General features: G+C 40.5%; 1 protein-coding gene across 3 annotated transcripts in view; it reads right to left on the bottom strand.

Moving 5' to 3' along the window:
* The window catches only part of Nedd4 (NEDD4 E3 ubiquitin protein ligase), an 84,925-nt gene that overhangs the window by 49,201 nt on the left and 18,751 nt on the right, over positions 1–16,973 (bottom strand). For 2 of the 3 annotated variants that reach the window (XM_031344626.1, XM_031344628.1), the window contains one exon: positions 12,174–12,227. In XM_031344626.1, coding sequence (XP_031200486.1) covers positions 12,174–12,227 — 54 coding nt within the window. Of the gene's footprint in view, positions 1–1,488; positions 3,114–12,173; positions 12,228–16,973 lie in introns of those variants that run through there. The other variant, XM_031344627.1, reaches the window with a different exon arrangement.

Genomic DNA, 16,973 nt, shown 5'->3' with positions numbered 1-16,973 from the left:
ATTAGGTTGTTACAAAGCAGTATTTGTTAGTTTGCTAGAAAGTTTAAAGGCTTGTGAAAACATATTCTTAGCAATGCAAACGACATTTAGTTTATATTTCACTGGATATATTTAAAGTGCTTCTTTGGAAAGCATCAGTGACAAATACACAATAACAACTGTCTCAGAGCTATTTCTGTAATTCTTTTCACGTTAATAACTTCTTAGGTTTCTCTGAATGTAGATTCTGTAAGTAACACCAACTGAGTTGGCAGATTAATAATGTTGCTTCAAGGCCCCAGCACTCTCCACTTTTTGGTATGGTGATTTTAGGGAAAGGAATTAAGCCGATTATAATTTTCTAAAAACTGTTTTAGAAGAATTTTGCAAGCGGAATGAATACCTCTAAAACACAGATCAAAATTTGAAATCTTATCTCCCCTTATCCCCAGTGAAGTAGCTACACAGATTAACCCCAGGCACAATTATTATATTTTGCCAGATTTCAAAAGAGAGGAAAAGAGCCCAATTAGCTGATTTTCTAACTCCCGTCTAGACATTATCTAGATTTTCCCCAACACTTAACACATTGTCATGAAAAGAAGTTCTTTTTCCCTTCACCAGAAAAAGGGTGTGGGGGGGGGGGGGGGGAAAGAGACAGAGCTCGAGAGCAAGCAAGCAAGCCAGCCTATGTGTTGTCAATTTAAAACTATGTCGTCAGAAAAACAAATTTCTTGGGATTTAGCAAGACCTTCCAAATACAGACATTTTTAAAGCTACTTTAGTTTTAAAGATTTTTAAATGCTTTGAAAAGGCCAAATTACATAAAATGCCCATCTGGCTAAGATCTGTTAGAGTTAAATTACTAATAAAATAAAGCAACATTGTCAGAACAATAAACTAGTGTAGTAAATAGAAAATTATAGGAACTGCCTAGTAAGTTAAAGCCAATTCAAACACATAAAAAGTAGAAATCAATACTGCTGAAAAAGTGAGTTACATTTTGGAAGGCAGTATTCACTGGTAACTCAAGAAAAATAGGGTGGAAACAACATTCCTGTGGCTAGGGTGTATATAAATGCAAAACCCATTTATTTTTCCTCTGCTTAAAACATTTAATATAATAGTCTTTTTGATCAGTGATCTTACAAATTCATGTGTTTTAAGAGAGAGAAGAAAATGCATTTCTGAAAGGTAAGAAGAACAAACAGAACACTTCGAGAAAGCAAATATCTCAAGATCGAGTGTTGTCAGACCCAGCCAGCTCTGAAACAATTTTAGGATTTAAATCACCAAGGATAGGTTTTTGGTTTTTTTTTCTTTGTTTTTAAAGTAGTTTATCCACTGGTAAAACAACAGTTTTACAAATATAAAGTTGATGCTTTCTAAATACTTCCTCGCTAAGGGCCATAGAAAGGAATAGATAGTGTTATAATCAAAATAACTTAGTTATAATCAGTATAACTAAGAGTTCCCAGGAAGTATTTTTCAAGACCAGAAGAATCTTACCTTACAGACACCAGACAGTTCATTTGTCAAGTCTCTCTCTCTCCAGAAACTATCAACTTTACCGTCATTCCCAGATGCAAACTTTATGAGCAACTGAGATGGTCCCCCCTTTAGACAATTGTGCTTCAGGCTGGATAAATAGGAAATATTTGGGTATGTCCCACCCAGTGAAACACTTCTTTGCAAAGCAGCATGGCCTTTGCTTATTTTTGAATTTGGTCTTTCCAACTCTCCACGGATGTCTAAATGGTAATCCATGCCTGGTGTGGTTCGTAAGCAAGGGGCTGCCCTCTGTTTGAGCATGCCATGGTCCGAATCAGACTGGAGCTGAAGTTCTAACCTCTCTGATGTGCAGTCACCATGGGCGTTTGCACAATCTGACGATGCTGGCTTTTGTTGGGTCAAGTGCACCGAAACACAGGAAAATCCTTCTGGCAATTTCTCACACATAGTTTGTTTGGGTCTATTATTTGAAATGACAATTTTATTTTGCAATGAGCCCTTGGCATGGAGTGGCCGTACATCTCTGACTTCTCCAGGAGTACAAACTATCTTAGATAATCGAAGCCCGTTGACAGCTGTTGACAGAAAGCCTTTGGTGCCAGCTCCATCTTCATGATGTGCAATTTCAGTAGGAGATACAACCAACTGGTGTGAGGTCTGGTAGGCACCTCTGCTTGTCGGTGATGCTGGTGGAGTGTTTGAAGGACTTCTGGGGAAAATGACCAAAGATGTGCAGCGCTTCAGTGGAACCTTTGCGTTCCTGCTCACCGGCAGTTTCGTAATTTCTACTCCATGATCCAGGTCCTCCTGGGTAAAGGAAAGCCTACTGGGGCTTCTGCACATAGCTTCACAGGGAGTAGTGGTGACTGGCACGCTTCTGTTGGAGGCGTTGTCAGAAGGTAAATTTCCACTGAAAAAGGTCTCATAACCACTACTGTCACTGACAACACTGCTGGTGTAGGAGCCTCCACTTGCGAGGCTTGCACAAGACCCATAATCACTGCCGTTGCTGCTGTAAGACCCATTGTCACTGGCTGAAAAGTTACTGAGGCTGCCACTACACAGCTCACCGTCGACGCCACTGCTGCTGTACACACCATCCTTTAAAGCACAGGTAAAGGAAGTATCATCCCTATCAGCCACACCAGTGCCGGGTGGTAGACACCCTCCATACCTGGGCTGCAGTGAGATCTGCAGGCAGCTGCTCTTTTTGTCAGTACTTTCAGAGGATCTGTGCTCTACCCACGGAGCCAGCGGCGTCTGTCTGGGGGTCAGCCTCATTTGAACCACACTGGCCACTGAGATCCGGGGTGGCCTCTCGCCGTGTGTGTGAACATGGCTATCCAAGTCATCTCCAGAGGGTTCCGACAGAGGGTAAGTCTTGCTTCTTCTGGCAGCGAAGTGCAATCGTAAACTCTGTGCCATTTGTTCTCATTTCCAAGCATGTTCAGGGCTGAGAGTCAAAACAAAGAGCTCTGTCTGTAGACAGGCTAGCAGCAGCTGTGCTGCATCCAGAGGAAAAAACCATCGACGGTGTTAAAAAAGCTAGTGAGGAGGCGTCTTTAACCTCAGGACAACGTGAGATACCAGACTTCATAGAAAAGGATGACCCATGCCCGAGATTGATGTTTCCCAAGCGTCTAGAACCGCTGGTAGTCAGAACGCCTTCACTGACAAAGCACTTGATTTCCAGCGACCTTTAAGCTGAGCTCAGCTGCAGCCCTGACTCAAACACAGCCAACCTTGTTTCAATTATACCTTCGCCAATTTGCATGAATGAGTAACTTAGGAACAACAAGCTTCTTGCATTTCAACAGGAAACCCAGTTTTTCACCCCAACCCTACAAAACGAGCATTTCACTCTGGAAATCTCAATGCCTACAACTTTCCCCGGTGATCCTCACCACTAATATTTTCACCGAATGCTATAGGATTACAGGAAATAGATACAAATAAAACCTGTGTGATTGAGAATCAAATTGAAGATTAAATTTCAAAATAGTGGCCATACTGAGGGATTTAGTCAGGTTAGTTAATGCAGGGAACACAGACTGTAATATTTTTTTAAGGAATGAGTAAATGCGAACAGCTGAATACACTTGGAAATACAAAAACATGGAGTGAGGGGCATAAAATCTAGCCATCAAATTAAACAGATGAACATTTTGGCAAAACACAATTATGAAAGTGAAAGTTGAAAGACTGAACTACAAAATGAGCCCAGTAACAACGCTGTTGTAAACACCGAATAACCTCCTCAAGGGGAAATTAAAAAAAAAAAAGACTGAGGAGAAGCTGTCACCAACCATTTTGTTCTTTAATTTTAAGGCTTTATGCAGCCAAGTAGTACAGTCTTTAAATGGTGCCATTTATATTTTGACTACTAAAATCCTGCCAAGAAATAGCCTGGGCAAACATTCCATTAAAAACATATGCAGATTAGACAGAAAAGCTACACCCCAATATAGTTTGAACACATTGGATATTTTATTCCACCCTGTGCAATTCATTCACTTAAAGAGAGTGTGTGGTAAATAAAGAAGCCTAAAAAGAATTTAACACATCAAATAAACATATCTCAATGGCAATTCTGTTCTCAAAGAGTCCTCTGCTGGCCCCTACTGGTGCTTTAAAACAACCCATGCAGCTGTTAGATACCTATAAAGAAATACAAACCATGCCACATATTTCATAATATAACCAAAGCAAGCCCTTGTTTACGTTTTTTGCCCACTAGCATGGCCTTTGAGGTAGAATTACGAGTGCTGATAAAACTCTCACAGCAGAGAACAGTAGACAGCCTGTCCTTCAGAGGTGGTGATTCTCTGTATATATACATATATATTTCTGATTTATGTTTACATAACCTTTACTGTATTTTCAGCTTACTCGGCAATAAAAACTTAGTATTTTAACTTCTCTCCCAAGTGTCACAGACCAAGGTTGGTATTCTCTTTGAAAGAAACAGATTTATTTTTAAATAATACTCTAGGGTATATTTAAACCCCTTACCTGAATTTTATAGCCAGAGCTCCAGCAATAAGTATATACTGGCCCATTCATAGCAAAAGAGCTGAGTTATTTACACTACATGGCACTACACCCAAGTTGTATTTTTTCTAAGTTAAGGGTTTTTTCCTAAGTAAAAGCAAATGTGTAAAACATATATTCATACTTTGTTTAAAAAAGAAAGCTGCTTAAGTCAGAATGTTTTGAATTCCAATTTTCTAACAGTATTTTTAACCACTTAATCCATAACAAACTAGAATCTGTTAAATTTTGTTTGACTGAAATTAGACATTACACCTTGGAAGGTGCATAACCCAATATGCCTTTATAGATTCAGTGAATATACTTGTATCGAAGGAAAGTCCTAACTTTGTTTCTTCCTTCTCACTTTCTTTTTGGGTTAAGGTAGGAGTTTGCCATACTAAATAGGTCACTTTTAATCGGATAATCAATACCACCTAAGTACACGGGCCTTGGGATAAAACTTACACTTAGTGAGAAAATCTCTGATTATTAATATAAAACAATGCTGGATATCTGACATGTTTTCTCCTCAACAGCTTTGCAGTAAGATTTTAAGCTTCCAGAGTGTGAGGACCACAACCTGGCTCCCCCCACTCCTCTCTTCTCATCCTACTAAACAAGGACCAAGGACCAAGCTGGGATTTTTTGTTTGCTTTGTTTTTTAAAATTGATCCATGGCTGAAGATGTAGCTCAGTTGGTAAGTGCTTACATAACATTGACAAAGCCCTGGATAAGAAACCCAGCACCCTATAAACCTGGTACAGTGGTGACATACACCTATAATCCCAGCATTTGGGAGTTGGAAACAGGAGGACCAGAAGTTCAATATATGGTAAAGTTTGAGGACAGGCTGGGCTACATAAGATATTGTCTCAATACACCCCAAATGATAATCCAATTGCTACTTCTGAAGGAATATTTGTAAGTTCTACTGATAGATGAGAAGCGATGATAACTGAGGAGCTGGAGAATCAGGCTAGACAATCATGGGTTGAAATCCCAAAACACTGAATAGCCCAAACTGTAGGCTCAGAGCTCAGGCAATGCAGAGCCACACACCACAGTTACCAGGGCCAGTGTCAACTCCAACCTCAAGCCAGAGGAATGATATGTGCTGGCAGCCCTCATCTGGGAGGACTCTGCTGTACTGTCGAAATCCAGAGTCTGAAGAGAAATGGACTAGGGCCAAAGATGGAAGACGCTTGGATCCTCACTCACTGGTTATATACCATATAGGATACATACTTTAATAATAATAATAATAATAATAATAATAATAATAATAATAATAATAATAACAATAACAACAATAATAATATCATCATCATAATCATAATAATCATCTATGCTATGTGGTGCTACTGATTGCAGATGAACCTTCAACATTAGGGCACAAGGCTATTTGAACAAATTCCAATCTACACATTGCTGAAGGTATTTCTAAAGATGTGAAGATGCAAACCTGTGGCCTTTCAGTGAAGCAGATGGCATTCCACATGTGAGCAGTCCTTATCCAATCAGCTGAAGGTCTCAAGAGAGAAGGTGTGTTTCTCAGTGAGGCAATTTTATTTGTTTTTAAGACATATTTTTAATATTTTTAATTAGGCAGATGTGTTTGTATATATGCAAATACGTGCCATGTCCTTAGACGCCAGAGGCATAAGAGCCCTCTGGCACTAGAGTTACAGGCAGTTGTGGGCTGCTTGACATGGGTGCTGAGGGCCAAACTCAGATCCTCTATAACCACTTAACAACTGAGCCATCTCTCCACCTCCAAAAGAACCTGCCTCTGCCTCCAGTACAGAAATCCTGCCTGCATTTATTCAGCTTCTTATAGTTTCCAGACCTACTGAGAACAATCACTAAGTGAGGACTAAGACACAGAGCACCACTACTACTATCACCTCAAGCCTTAAAACCAGCCAAGAAAAAAACAGCAGGAATGATACATGATTTGGGAAACATTTTCCAGACACCTGAAAATTATTTCTACTTAAAATTATACTTGGGCTCTTTTCTTTCCAAAGAGGTCTGCTAGAACATGATTTCAAGGACAGATGTTTACAGTGCTAGGAGTCTGCCTCGGACTATAGGACATAGGAGTGTATGTATATACTATGTACTATAGTACACAGGCTCCCAGGACATCCAGGTGATTTCTAAACTTGTTATGTGCTGAGGTGTGGGCAGTGCTCAGCACACTGCTCTAGCTTTTTCTGACCCCTGCTAGCTGATCACATTCACTTCCAGAGAAAGCACTGAGGGCCAAACTCAGATCCTCTATAACCACTTAACAACTGAGCCATCTCTCCACCTCCAAAAGAACCTGCCTCTGCCTCATGTGTCCCTAGGACACATGAAGACTGTCACAACAGATACACCCAACATAAGGTACCATGTTAAAACAGCTTAAATCCGTATCCTCATGAAGAAATTACTCAGGATGTGGGTGAGGCTCAGTTGGCAGACTGATGTCTAATATGCTGAAAGCCACCAGATGTGGAGACATACACGTGTAACCCCAGCACTGGAGAGATGGAGGCAGGAAGATCAATATTTAAGGTCATCCTCAGCTATCCTAGGGAGTTTGAACTCAGGCTGGGACAGATACATGAAACCTTGCCTCAATAAATAAACTAAATTAAACTAAATACAAACAGCCAGTTGTAGTATTACACACCTTTAATCCCAACACTTGTTTGGGAGGCAAAGACAGGAAGATATTTATGAGTTCAAGGCCAGTATAGTATACATAATGAGTTCCAGGACAGACAAAGCTACATAGTGACAGCTTGTCTTAAGGAACAAAGGTATTTTTCTGAGTGTTTTCCCAGCTCCTGTCTCCTATGAGACTGACATGTTCATTTTTATTTGAAATAATTACTTTTGTTTTCGGAGGTAGAATCTCCTATAGGCCCAAGCTGGCACCATGGTTCCTTGCATATCCGAGAATGACCTTAAAATGGACTTTCCTGCCTCTGTTTACTAAGCACTGGATGACAGACTCACACTTCCTTGTCCTGTTTTCTAATGTGTCTGGGATTACCACTAATGTGCCAAATCAGAGTCGAGACCCTAATGGAATGCCAGAGTCCTTGGTATGGGATCTATTAGATCTGGACACAGCTTTGGATTTACCTGAACTTTTTAAGTTTTGGCGCTAGAGATAGAGTGGCAGCTAGTACTGCACATACTCTTGCACAGACCAGAGTTCAGTTCCCAACACCCATGGTAGGCAGCTCTGTGGGCACTGCACACAGCTACACACTGCTGCTACACGGGCACAGGCACAGCCACACAGGAAACTAAAAAGAAAACACCTTTTGTTATGAGCTTTAAAGTTCGAAGTGCCCCATTTATCATCTAGCAGTATTTAACCACTAATACCAAAGGCATTTCCCTTCCCAGCTCATGACACACAGTCCAGTACCACACACACATAAATGCTCAAAAATGTTAATGAAACAAAATGTTTGACAAACACTGATGTTGGCAGTGAAGAAACAACCACATGTCATAGAAATCACTTGAGGAAGGACTGAACTACCAGGCATGGTGGAATGCAGAAGAGCAGTCCTGCCTTCTGGATTACATTTATATAACTTGAATAACATAGTCTACACCCAAGGATCAAGAAGAAAGTCACCTCAGCATGAACATTAGGAGGGAATGTAGCACAGGGAGTGAAGTCAAGATAAGCAGAAATTCAGCCCCCCAATCCGGAGACTAGAGATGCCATCAGACATAGCGCAAAAAGACAGAGCAAAGATGTCTATAAATTGAGAAAAGAAATGCAAAAGAAGTAGACTATCCACTATGGAAGGTTAATGTATGAATTATGGTCTTATGACCTACAAGAGATGGAGAACTCTGCCTCAGGGAAAACGTGTCAGTGTGGGTCAATCTCACAAATACAACACTTAGGAAAAAGCCTGTCAGAAACACACTCAGAGGTGCTGCATGTATAACCTTAAACATATACAAAAGGGAACTAGAGAGATGGTTCAGCTATTAAGAGCTCTTGCTGTGCCGGACAGTGGTAGCACATGCCTTTAATCACAGCACTTGGGAGGCAGAGGCAGGTGGATTTCTGAGTTCGAAGCCAGCCTGGTCTACAGAGTGAGTTCCAGGACAGCCAGGGCTATACAGAGAAAGAAACCCTGTCTCAAAAAAAAAAAAAAACAAAAAACAAAAAATAAATAAATAAATAAAACTCTTGCTGTTCTTGCAGAGGGCCAGAGTTTAGAGTTCAGTTCCCAGCACCCATGTCAAGCAGCTCAAACACCTACAACTCTACTTCCAGAGGATCTGACGCCATCTTTTGGCCACCATGGGCACTGTACTCTTGTTCACAAACATAGAAACACATATACAAAATTTTAAAAATATAAATCAAATCTTCTAAAAATATATAAAGGGGAACAAAATATTCTTAGGGATATATATGTACATATGCATACACACATACACAAAGACAGAGTAAAAATATTTTACAAAGCAAAGAAATGTTAAACAGAAAACTTATCATAGTAGTAGGCAGGAGAGGGACACTACTGGAAAGGGTACGAGGTCTTCAGAGGCTACAGATACTCTGGTACCTCAGCTGAGGCATTTGTACACAGACATTTGTCTTGTTACTAAATGAAGGGATTTTATGTGTATGCACATTTAATGATTTCAAAGTAAACCAGGACTGGAGAGATGGCTCAGTGGTTAGGAGTGCTTGTTTGAACATTATGAAAAAACAGAGTTCAGAAGCCAACGCATACATCAGTCAGGTGTCTTACAAAAGTCTGTGATTCTAGGTGCAAGAGGTCTGATGCCTTCTTCTGATATTCAAGGGCATGAACACAAACACACACAATTAAGAGTAAGTCTTAACATACGATCTTAAAAGCTGACACTGCTTATTGGTAACAAAGAATATCCTTTGGTAAAAAGGCTGCTTTGATTATTAGGATTTTTTTAATCTTCAGTCAGTAGTACAACTTAGCATTTCCTGCTTTTAACTGTTTTTGACTCAGGACCTCCTAATATTAAAACAGGCTTGCCTGGAACTCTCTAGATCAGGCTGGTCTGTCTGTCTGTCTCTCTCTGTGTGTGCCTGCGTGTGTCTGTGGTGTTGTTTTTGTTGTTTTGAGATGAGTTTTGCTATACAGCCTAGGCTGTCATGGAACTTACTCTATAGACCAGGATGACCTTGAACTCACAGTGCTCTGCCTGCCTCTGCCTCAGCAGGGATTAAAGGGGAGTGCTATGACTGTCCAGATGACCTAGAAGTTTCAATACAGAGTTCTAGGAATACAAGTATGTGCCTCCATGCCAGACTCATTTATCACTTCTTGAAAATAAAAAAAGTTATGCAATGTAACAATATTCTTTTTTAAAAGTTTTCTATTAAAATTATGTGAGTTTATATATACATATGTATGTGCAGATATATACACAGAGGCTGTGATGTGTGTTCCTCTATCCAGTTACTCCTTTAAGGCAGGGTCTCTCCCCTAGCTTGGGTCACGTTTTCTCTAGTGAGCTAAATACCAGCAATCAGGGGCAATCCTCCTATATCCATTCCCCTCTGAGAGCGAGTTGCTGGAATTTGCATGGCATTCTTAGGACATCTGGTTTGCTATCCTGGTTCTGAAATCCAAACTCTGGTTTTCACAGTTGCCCATCGAGATCTTTTAACCACTAAGTCATTCCTCCAACCCAAATCCAGTTTTTCTGTTAGTCAAAAAAGTGATTCAGCAAGCACTTGAGAGGCAGAAGAAGGCGAATCTCTGTGAATGCAAGGTCAGCCTGATCTAAAAAGCAAGTTGCAAGATAGCCTGGAGTACAGAGAAACCTAGTCTCAATACCTCCCCAACCCAAAAAGAGTGATTCAAATTACTTAACTCCTATTTTGGTGTTTGTATTTGATAACCAAAAAAGATTGACTACTTAGCACTACTTTCATGTGTATTAGGGCTTGAATCCATAGTGTGCTGCAAGCTCATGTGCTCTAAAGACTGAGCTTCAGCATCAGTGTTCAGAGGTGGGATGCGACTGGACCACAAGAGTGCCTATCTCACCAACTGATGCGACTGGACAGATCTCATCAATGGATTCATTTATGCATTTACAGCTTAATGGATTTGGAAATAGGGATTCCCTTACAAACATGGCCCATCTCCTGCCCCTGCCTTCTTGCCTCAACAGGGGTGGCCAGTTTTGTTCTAACAGACACTTCTCCATGATGTTCTGCCTCATCACAGGTCCGCAAGTAAAGGTAAGTGCTCATAGACTAAAACTCTTAAAAGCATGAGCTGAATAAGCCTTTCCTCCATTGGATCTCAGATATTGTGTCAGTGGGATTGAAAGCTAAGTAATAAAATCCACAGATCTTACAGGTATAAATTATAAATGTAAGCTGCTCAGGGGAAGGTTCAAGAAGGGACCTTAAGCCAGGCGGTGGTGGCGCACGCCTTTAATCCCAGCACTTGGGAGGCAGAGGCAGGCAGATTTCTGAGTTCCAGGCCAGCCTGGTCTACAGAGTGAGTTCCAGGGCAGCCAAGGCTACACAGAGAAACCCTGTCTCGAAAAAACCAAAAAAAAAAAAAAAAAAAAAAGAAGGGATCCTAAAGAGGGAAAATTGTAGTTTCCAGATGTTTTTCAGGAAGCCAAGAGGCAGAATGACCATTTTATAAAAATGAAAACCAAGCTGAGCATGGAGGTTCAGGCCTGTAATCTCAGTGCTGAGAGACAGAAGTAGGAGAGTCCCTGCAAGTTCAGGGACTGTCCCTGCCAGCCTGACCTGAGTAGGAGTACCAAGGTCAGAGCAAGCCTACTCTACAGAATAAGTTCCAAGAAAGCCAGCGATATGTAGGGAGACCCTGTCTCAAAACTAAAACCAAAACCAAACCAACAAAAGCACGCAGGTTTGGCTTTGACCTGGCCTTTGTGAATGATATTCATTCCCTCAGTGTGGACAGGCTCATAGAAGAGTCTGGACAAGAGAGTAGATGGACACTAAAACTGAGTCTGGCAACCTAAAGAAAAGCCATCATAGGAGCTGCCTCATAAGCATGAGGGCCTGAGTTCTGATCCTTCATACACACATAGGAAGACAGGCCCGGTGATACACACTGTATTCCCAGCACTGGGAGAAAAGAGGTAAAGAGACACAGGTTCCAGAATACTCAGAGGCAGCTAGCTTTACCTGCCTGGCAAGGCTCCAAGCCAATGTGACCCTGTCTCAGAACAAAAGTTATGAAAAAGGACTGAAACTGGCAGACACACACACATGCACACACACACACACACACACACACACACTAGGTGGGGCACTGTAGTATACACACAATATACACAACTGCAGATACTTTAGGATTCAGAGTGCATGGAATGGAAAATGAGGGAAAGGGGCTTCCCTCCCCCACCCTGTCACACAGGCTTTGAGAGAGACTTTACAATCTTGACAAGCAGGACAGGTCCTTCAGAACAAAATGAAATAGAAGGGTAAACTCCAGGAAAAGACAAAGAAAAATACTGTAACCCCACTGGTAGCTCAGAAATCTCTCAGCTCACAGGCTCCTAACCTATGCCCCACCACTCTCCTGAATTCACCATCAACACATCCTTCATACTCATACAGTATAACGGAACTTACCAAACGATTTTCATCAAACACTTCGAAAAGAATGCGGTGCTGCTGTGGAAGGACCTAAGTAAAAGAAACAACCATTCTTTAAAAACATGAATATCCATCTGTAGATGCCAAGAAACATCTTCAAAATGAGCAACTCACTGACCCAGTTATACAGATTAATTGCAAAAAATAGGCCAGACTAATATTACCCACAGTCACTCTTATTCAAATATTTTTGTTGTTGCAACAATATGTAGTATTTTTCAAAGTGAACATCTTCCATTTTTGTAGCAATATTTCAATAGTTAAAATGTACTTAATACCAAACATAAAGGAAACTACTTTTTTAATATACCAGAGTTTGAAGATGTTACATAAACAAAGCAAACACAAAATATTTAGGATGGAGTTTAGTGGCTGCAGTACTTGCTGTTCAACCATGAAGACTCAAGCATTATACTCACAGAAGCTAGATCTCCTCCATAGGAAATGATGCCACCAGAGGGCTGCATCTTCCTGTATCAGTGAATAACTAAGACAATCCCCCACAGGCATGTCAACAAGACAGCCCAATTCAGATAACCCTCACTGAGACTCTCTTCCCAAGCGACTTCAGACAGTGTCAAATTAGCAAGTAAAGATAACAATCACAGGACTGGTGAGATGACTCAGCGGATAAGAGCACAGATTGCTTTTCTAGAGGTCCTGAGTTCAAATCCCAGCAATCACATGGTGGCTCACAACAATCTGTAATGAGGTCTGATACCCTCTTCTGGTGTGTTTGAAGACAGCTACAGTGTACTTACTCATAATAGATAAATCTTAAAAAAAAAAAAGAAGATAACCATCATAGCAGTCAAAGAACACACTACAAAAAAGAGAGTGCTTCATGTACCAACCGAGCCTCTGGACGGTCACATAGCTGCACACAAGCATAAACACACAACACACCATTATTTGGGATTTTCTCTTTCTACCTGATTTCAGGAAGGTATTAACCTCAGAGGGCAGTTTCAGTGCACAAAATATCAACAGCAATGAAAAGCTATAAAATGTAAGCTCTGAATGTTTATATATTTTATATATAGAAGCAATGCAAAGTTTTTCAGTATATAACTTAAATATGACTAGATCATCAGAAATCATAGCTAAAGAGTGACTAAGTGGCTGAGAACACTTGATGCTCTACCAGAGGATCCCAGTTCAGTTTCCCAGCACACACTTGACAACTTACAGGTGACTGTAACTACAGTTCCATGGATGCAACACCCTCTTCTGGCCTCTGCATGGTACATACAAACTCACACAGGCTCAACACACATTCACATTAAATAAAAAAATAAAGTGAAAATAAACCATAGATGTTTCCCCCAAAGAAAACAAAGTAGCTAAGGAAACAAGAGCAACAAGTTATCAAGACTCTGCTGCTTAGAACACTCACAGGCACAAAGCAAAGGAACAGTATACTCTTAAAGACTGAGAACTACCCCAGAGCAAAGACTGCTGGGTCCAAACAATCAGATTAAGGTGAATCTGTGGTAGGCTCTCAAGATATAGAAGAAAACACAAAGCTGAAGAAAAAATATAAAAAAAATAAAAAAACGCCCTGAACAAATTCTAATCAAAGAATTAAGCCTCTCTGCTCTAAAACAAAGGATGGATAATATATGATTAGCAGGTCAAACTAAGTTTATTTTTTTCTTATGAACCCATTAGATAAGAATTATCACATTTTGAATGCATATGTGACTGTGGTGTATGCATGTGTATGCAAGAGTGCTCACCTGTGCCACATGTACTGAGATCAGAAGTGCATGCTGGGTGCCTTATTCAACTTTGGCGAGACTGACTGACTACTGAGCTGTTTCTACCCCTAGCACTGGGGTTACAGGTATATGTCCCTTGTACCTATCAAGAATTATTTTATTTTTTTTAATGATACTTTTCTTTTTAAGACTTATTTTATTATTTATAGAAGAACACTATAGCTGTCTTCAGATACAGCAGAAGAGGGCATCAGATCCTATTATAGATGGTTGTGAGCCACCATGTGGTTGCTGGGAATTGAACTCAGAGGACCTCTGGAAGAATAGTCAGTGCTCTTAACTGCTGAGCCATCTCTCCAGCCCACCTATCGAGAATTAGTACATTTTAGCCAGGCAGTGGTGGCACACACCTTTAATCCTAGCACTTAGGAGGCAAAGGCAGGCAGATTTCTGAGTTCGAGGCCAGCCTGGTCTACAGAATGAGTTTCAGAACAGCCAGAGCTCTACAGAGAAACCCTATCTCAAAAAACAAAACAAAACAACAACAACAACAAAACAAACAAACAAAAAAACAAAACAAAAAAAACAAAAAAAGGTCTTACAGTGTCTACCTATATGTTCGAGCTGGAGTTCTGCTATGTTAAACCTCCTAATCTAAAATCCTAGATTCAAGTGATCTTTCTGTCTCAGTTCCTAGAAAGCTGTGATTATGGTATACCATTTCTTCTAGGAAGAATGAGTAGCCCAGGCTGGTCTCTATATAGTAGAGGCTGGCCTTGAACTTCTGAATGTCCTGTATCTACTTTACAGATATGCACCATCACACTAGGATTATACTCAGAGTCTACATGCATATATAAGTAATTACCCTAAAGCCTGGACTTTCTCTCCTGACCCTAAGCACCTACATTTTAGTGATCAAAGTTGTCCTTTGGTCTGCAAACACAGGACATGTGCACGTGTTCATGTTCTCATATACACAGAAATGGTGTGGTAAGCAAAATTCATTGCTACACAAGATATTTCCTTCAGAGACCGATTAAGTTCTCCCTACCTACTTAGAAGGTACTGGTACCCATAAGAGATAGGAGAAATCACATTAAGTGACATTTTCTGATTTTGTGGTTTCACAAAGATGTCTGATTTAAAGAACAGAAACAAAACTAGAACACTAATGATGTTCAGTTCTATTCTCTCATGGTCTACATCTGGTTTTGGTAAGAGTACTTCTGGTTTTACGAACAAATTGCAACATGTTCCCTCCTCTTGGATTTTTTTCATACAACACTGTGTAGAAGGTGTGATCAAATTCAACAGTGGAAATACTGGGATCAAATTCTTCTGGGCTGAATGCTTTTAAAAACATTCAATTTCGGGGGCTGGTGAGATGGCTCAGTTGGTAAGAGCACTGACTGCTCTTCCGAAGGTCCTGAGTTCGGATCCCAGCAACTACATGGTGATTCACAACCACCTGTAATAAGATCTTATGCCCTCTTCTGGTACTGTCTGAAGACAGCTACAGTGAATTACGCCAGAGAAAGCAGGGCTGGAGTGAGCAGGGCAAGATCGAGCGGGGCCGGCAGAGGTCCTGAGTTCAATTCCCAGCAGCCACACATATGATGGCTCACGGCCATCTGTACAGCTACAGTGTACTCATACACATAAAATAAGTAAAATAAATCTTTTAAAAAAAATTCAATTTCTCTGAGACAAAGGACTCTTGGACAACCTATTTCTGCTTAAGTAGTTTTGATAGTTTGTATCTTAAAAGTCACTGGCCCACTTCATGCACATGTACAAATCTATGGAAGAACTTCCAACTGCATCCCACACATTATTTCAACAGATGAGAAATCCAGCAATGTGGGTGAAATAGAAACGTGGAAAAAAATTTAGCGAGAAAATCCAGATTTTGAGGAAAAAAAGAATGAAGTGTTGGAAATTAAAAACTCAATAGATCAGCCGGGCAGTGGTGGTGCACACCTTTAATCCCAGCACTTGGGAGGCAAAGACAGGCAGATTTCTGAGTTCGAGGCCAGCCTGGTCTACAGAGTGAGTTCCAGGATAGCCAGGGCTATACAGAGAAACACTATCTCGAAAAACAAAAACAAAAACAAACAAACAAACAAAATCAATAGATCAGGACAAGAGAGATGGTGCACTGGTTAGGAGCACTGAGTGCTCTTCTGGAGTACTTGGCCAGGTCCTCTCTGATATATTAAATAGGCACTTCAGCTGCTGGTCCGTTACTATACCACAAAGATGTGTGTGCTCTCAGTCACAGCAGCATCAACAGATGAGTGGATGAAGAGAATGTGGTCCACACACAGTGGAATCTTATGCAATCATTATGCCTTCCAGATAAAGGTCTGTTGCAGTACATAGAATGTTCCTTCAGTTACCATTCTGACTGCTCTATACTGCTTTCCTCCACTTCAGAAAGTCTTCATGAGCTCTTGGGTTAAATGGTTTGTTATGAGCAGGCTTTCCTCCAGTCACTGTTTTGCGATTTATTTTACAGCTCATTCTCAATGCACAGTTTCAGAATTATTTCCTCCCAGACTTAAAAAGGAAAAGAAAGATTCTTGTTGCTTTACAACAGTGCGTGCTAAGTGCTAAACTTGGCCAAGGGTAGTTTGCAGCTCAATTTATACAACAGTCCAAAGAGACTTTGCAAAACATGACAGGCAGGTACTTTTTCCTATAGATTTCAATACCTATAAACCTACTGAACAAAGCAGTAGGTAGGTATTTCCTAAAGTTGAAGCAGTAGCTTCATACAGTCTTGGTTACCTTATTTTTTTTTTAGTGTTTTACATTTGATACAACTATTGAAGATGAATTTAAAGCTAACTTTCCAGTAATATATATTTAATATCTATGTAAAAAAGTGACAGTGGTGGCATACGCCTTTAATTCCAGCACTTGGGAGGCAGAGACAGGAAGATTTCTGACTTCGGGGCCAGCCGAACTCAGAACTACAGTTCCAAGACAGCCAGGACTATACAGAGAAACCCTGTCTTGAAAAAACCCAAAAAAAAAAAAAAAAAAAAAA

Source organism: Mastomys coucha, unplaced genomic scaffold, assembly GCF_008632895.1.
Source record: "Mastomys coucha isolate ucsf_1 unplaced genomic scaffold, UCSF_Mcou_1 pScaffold23, whole genome shotgun sequence".
Lineage (NCBI taxonomy): Eukaryota > Metazoa > Chordata > Mammalia > Rodentia > Muridae > Mastomys > Mastomys coucha.
This window is presented reverse-complemented; position numbering and strand designations above follow the sequence as displayed.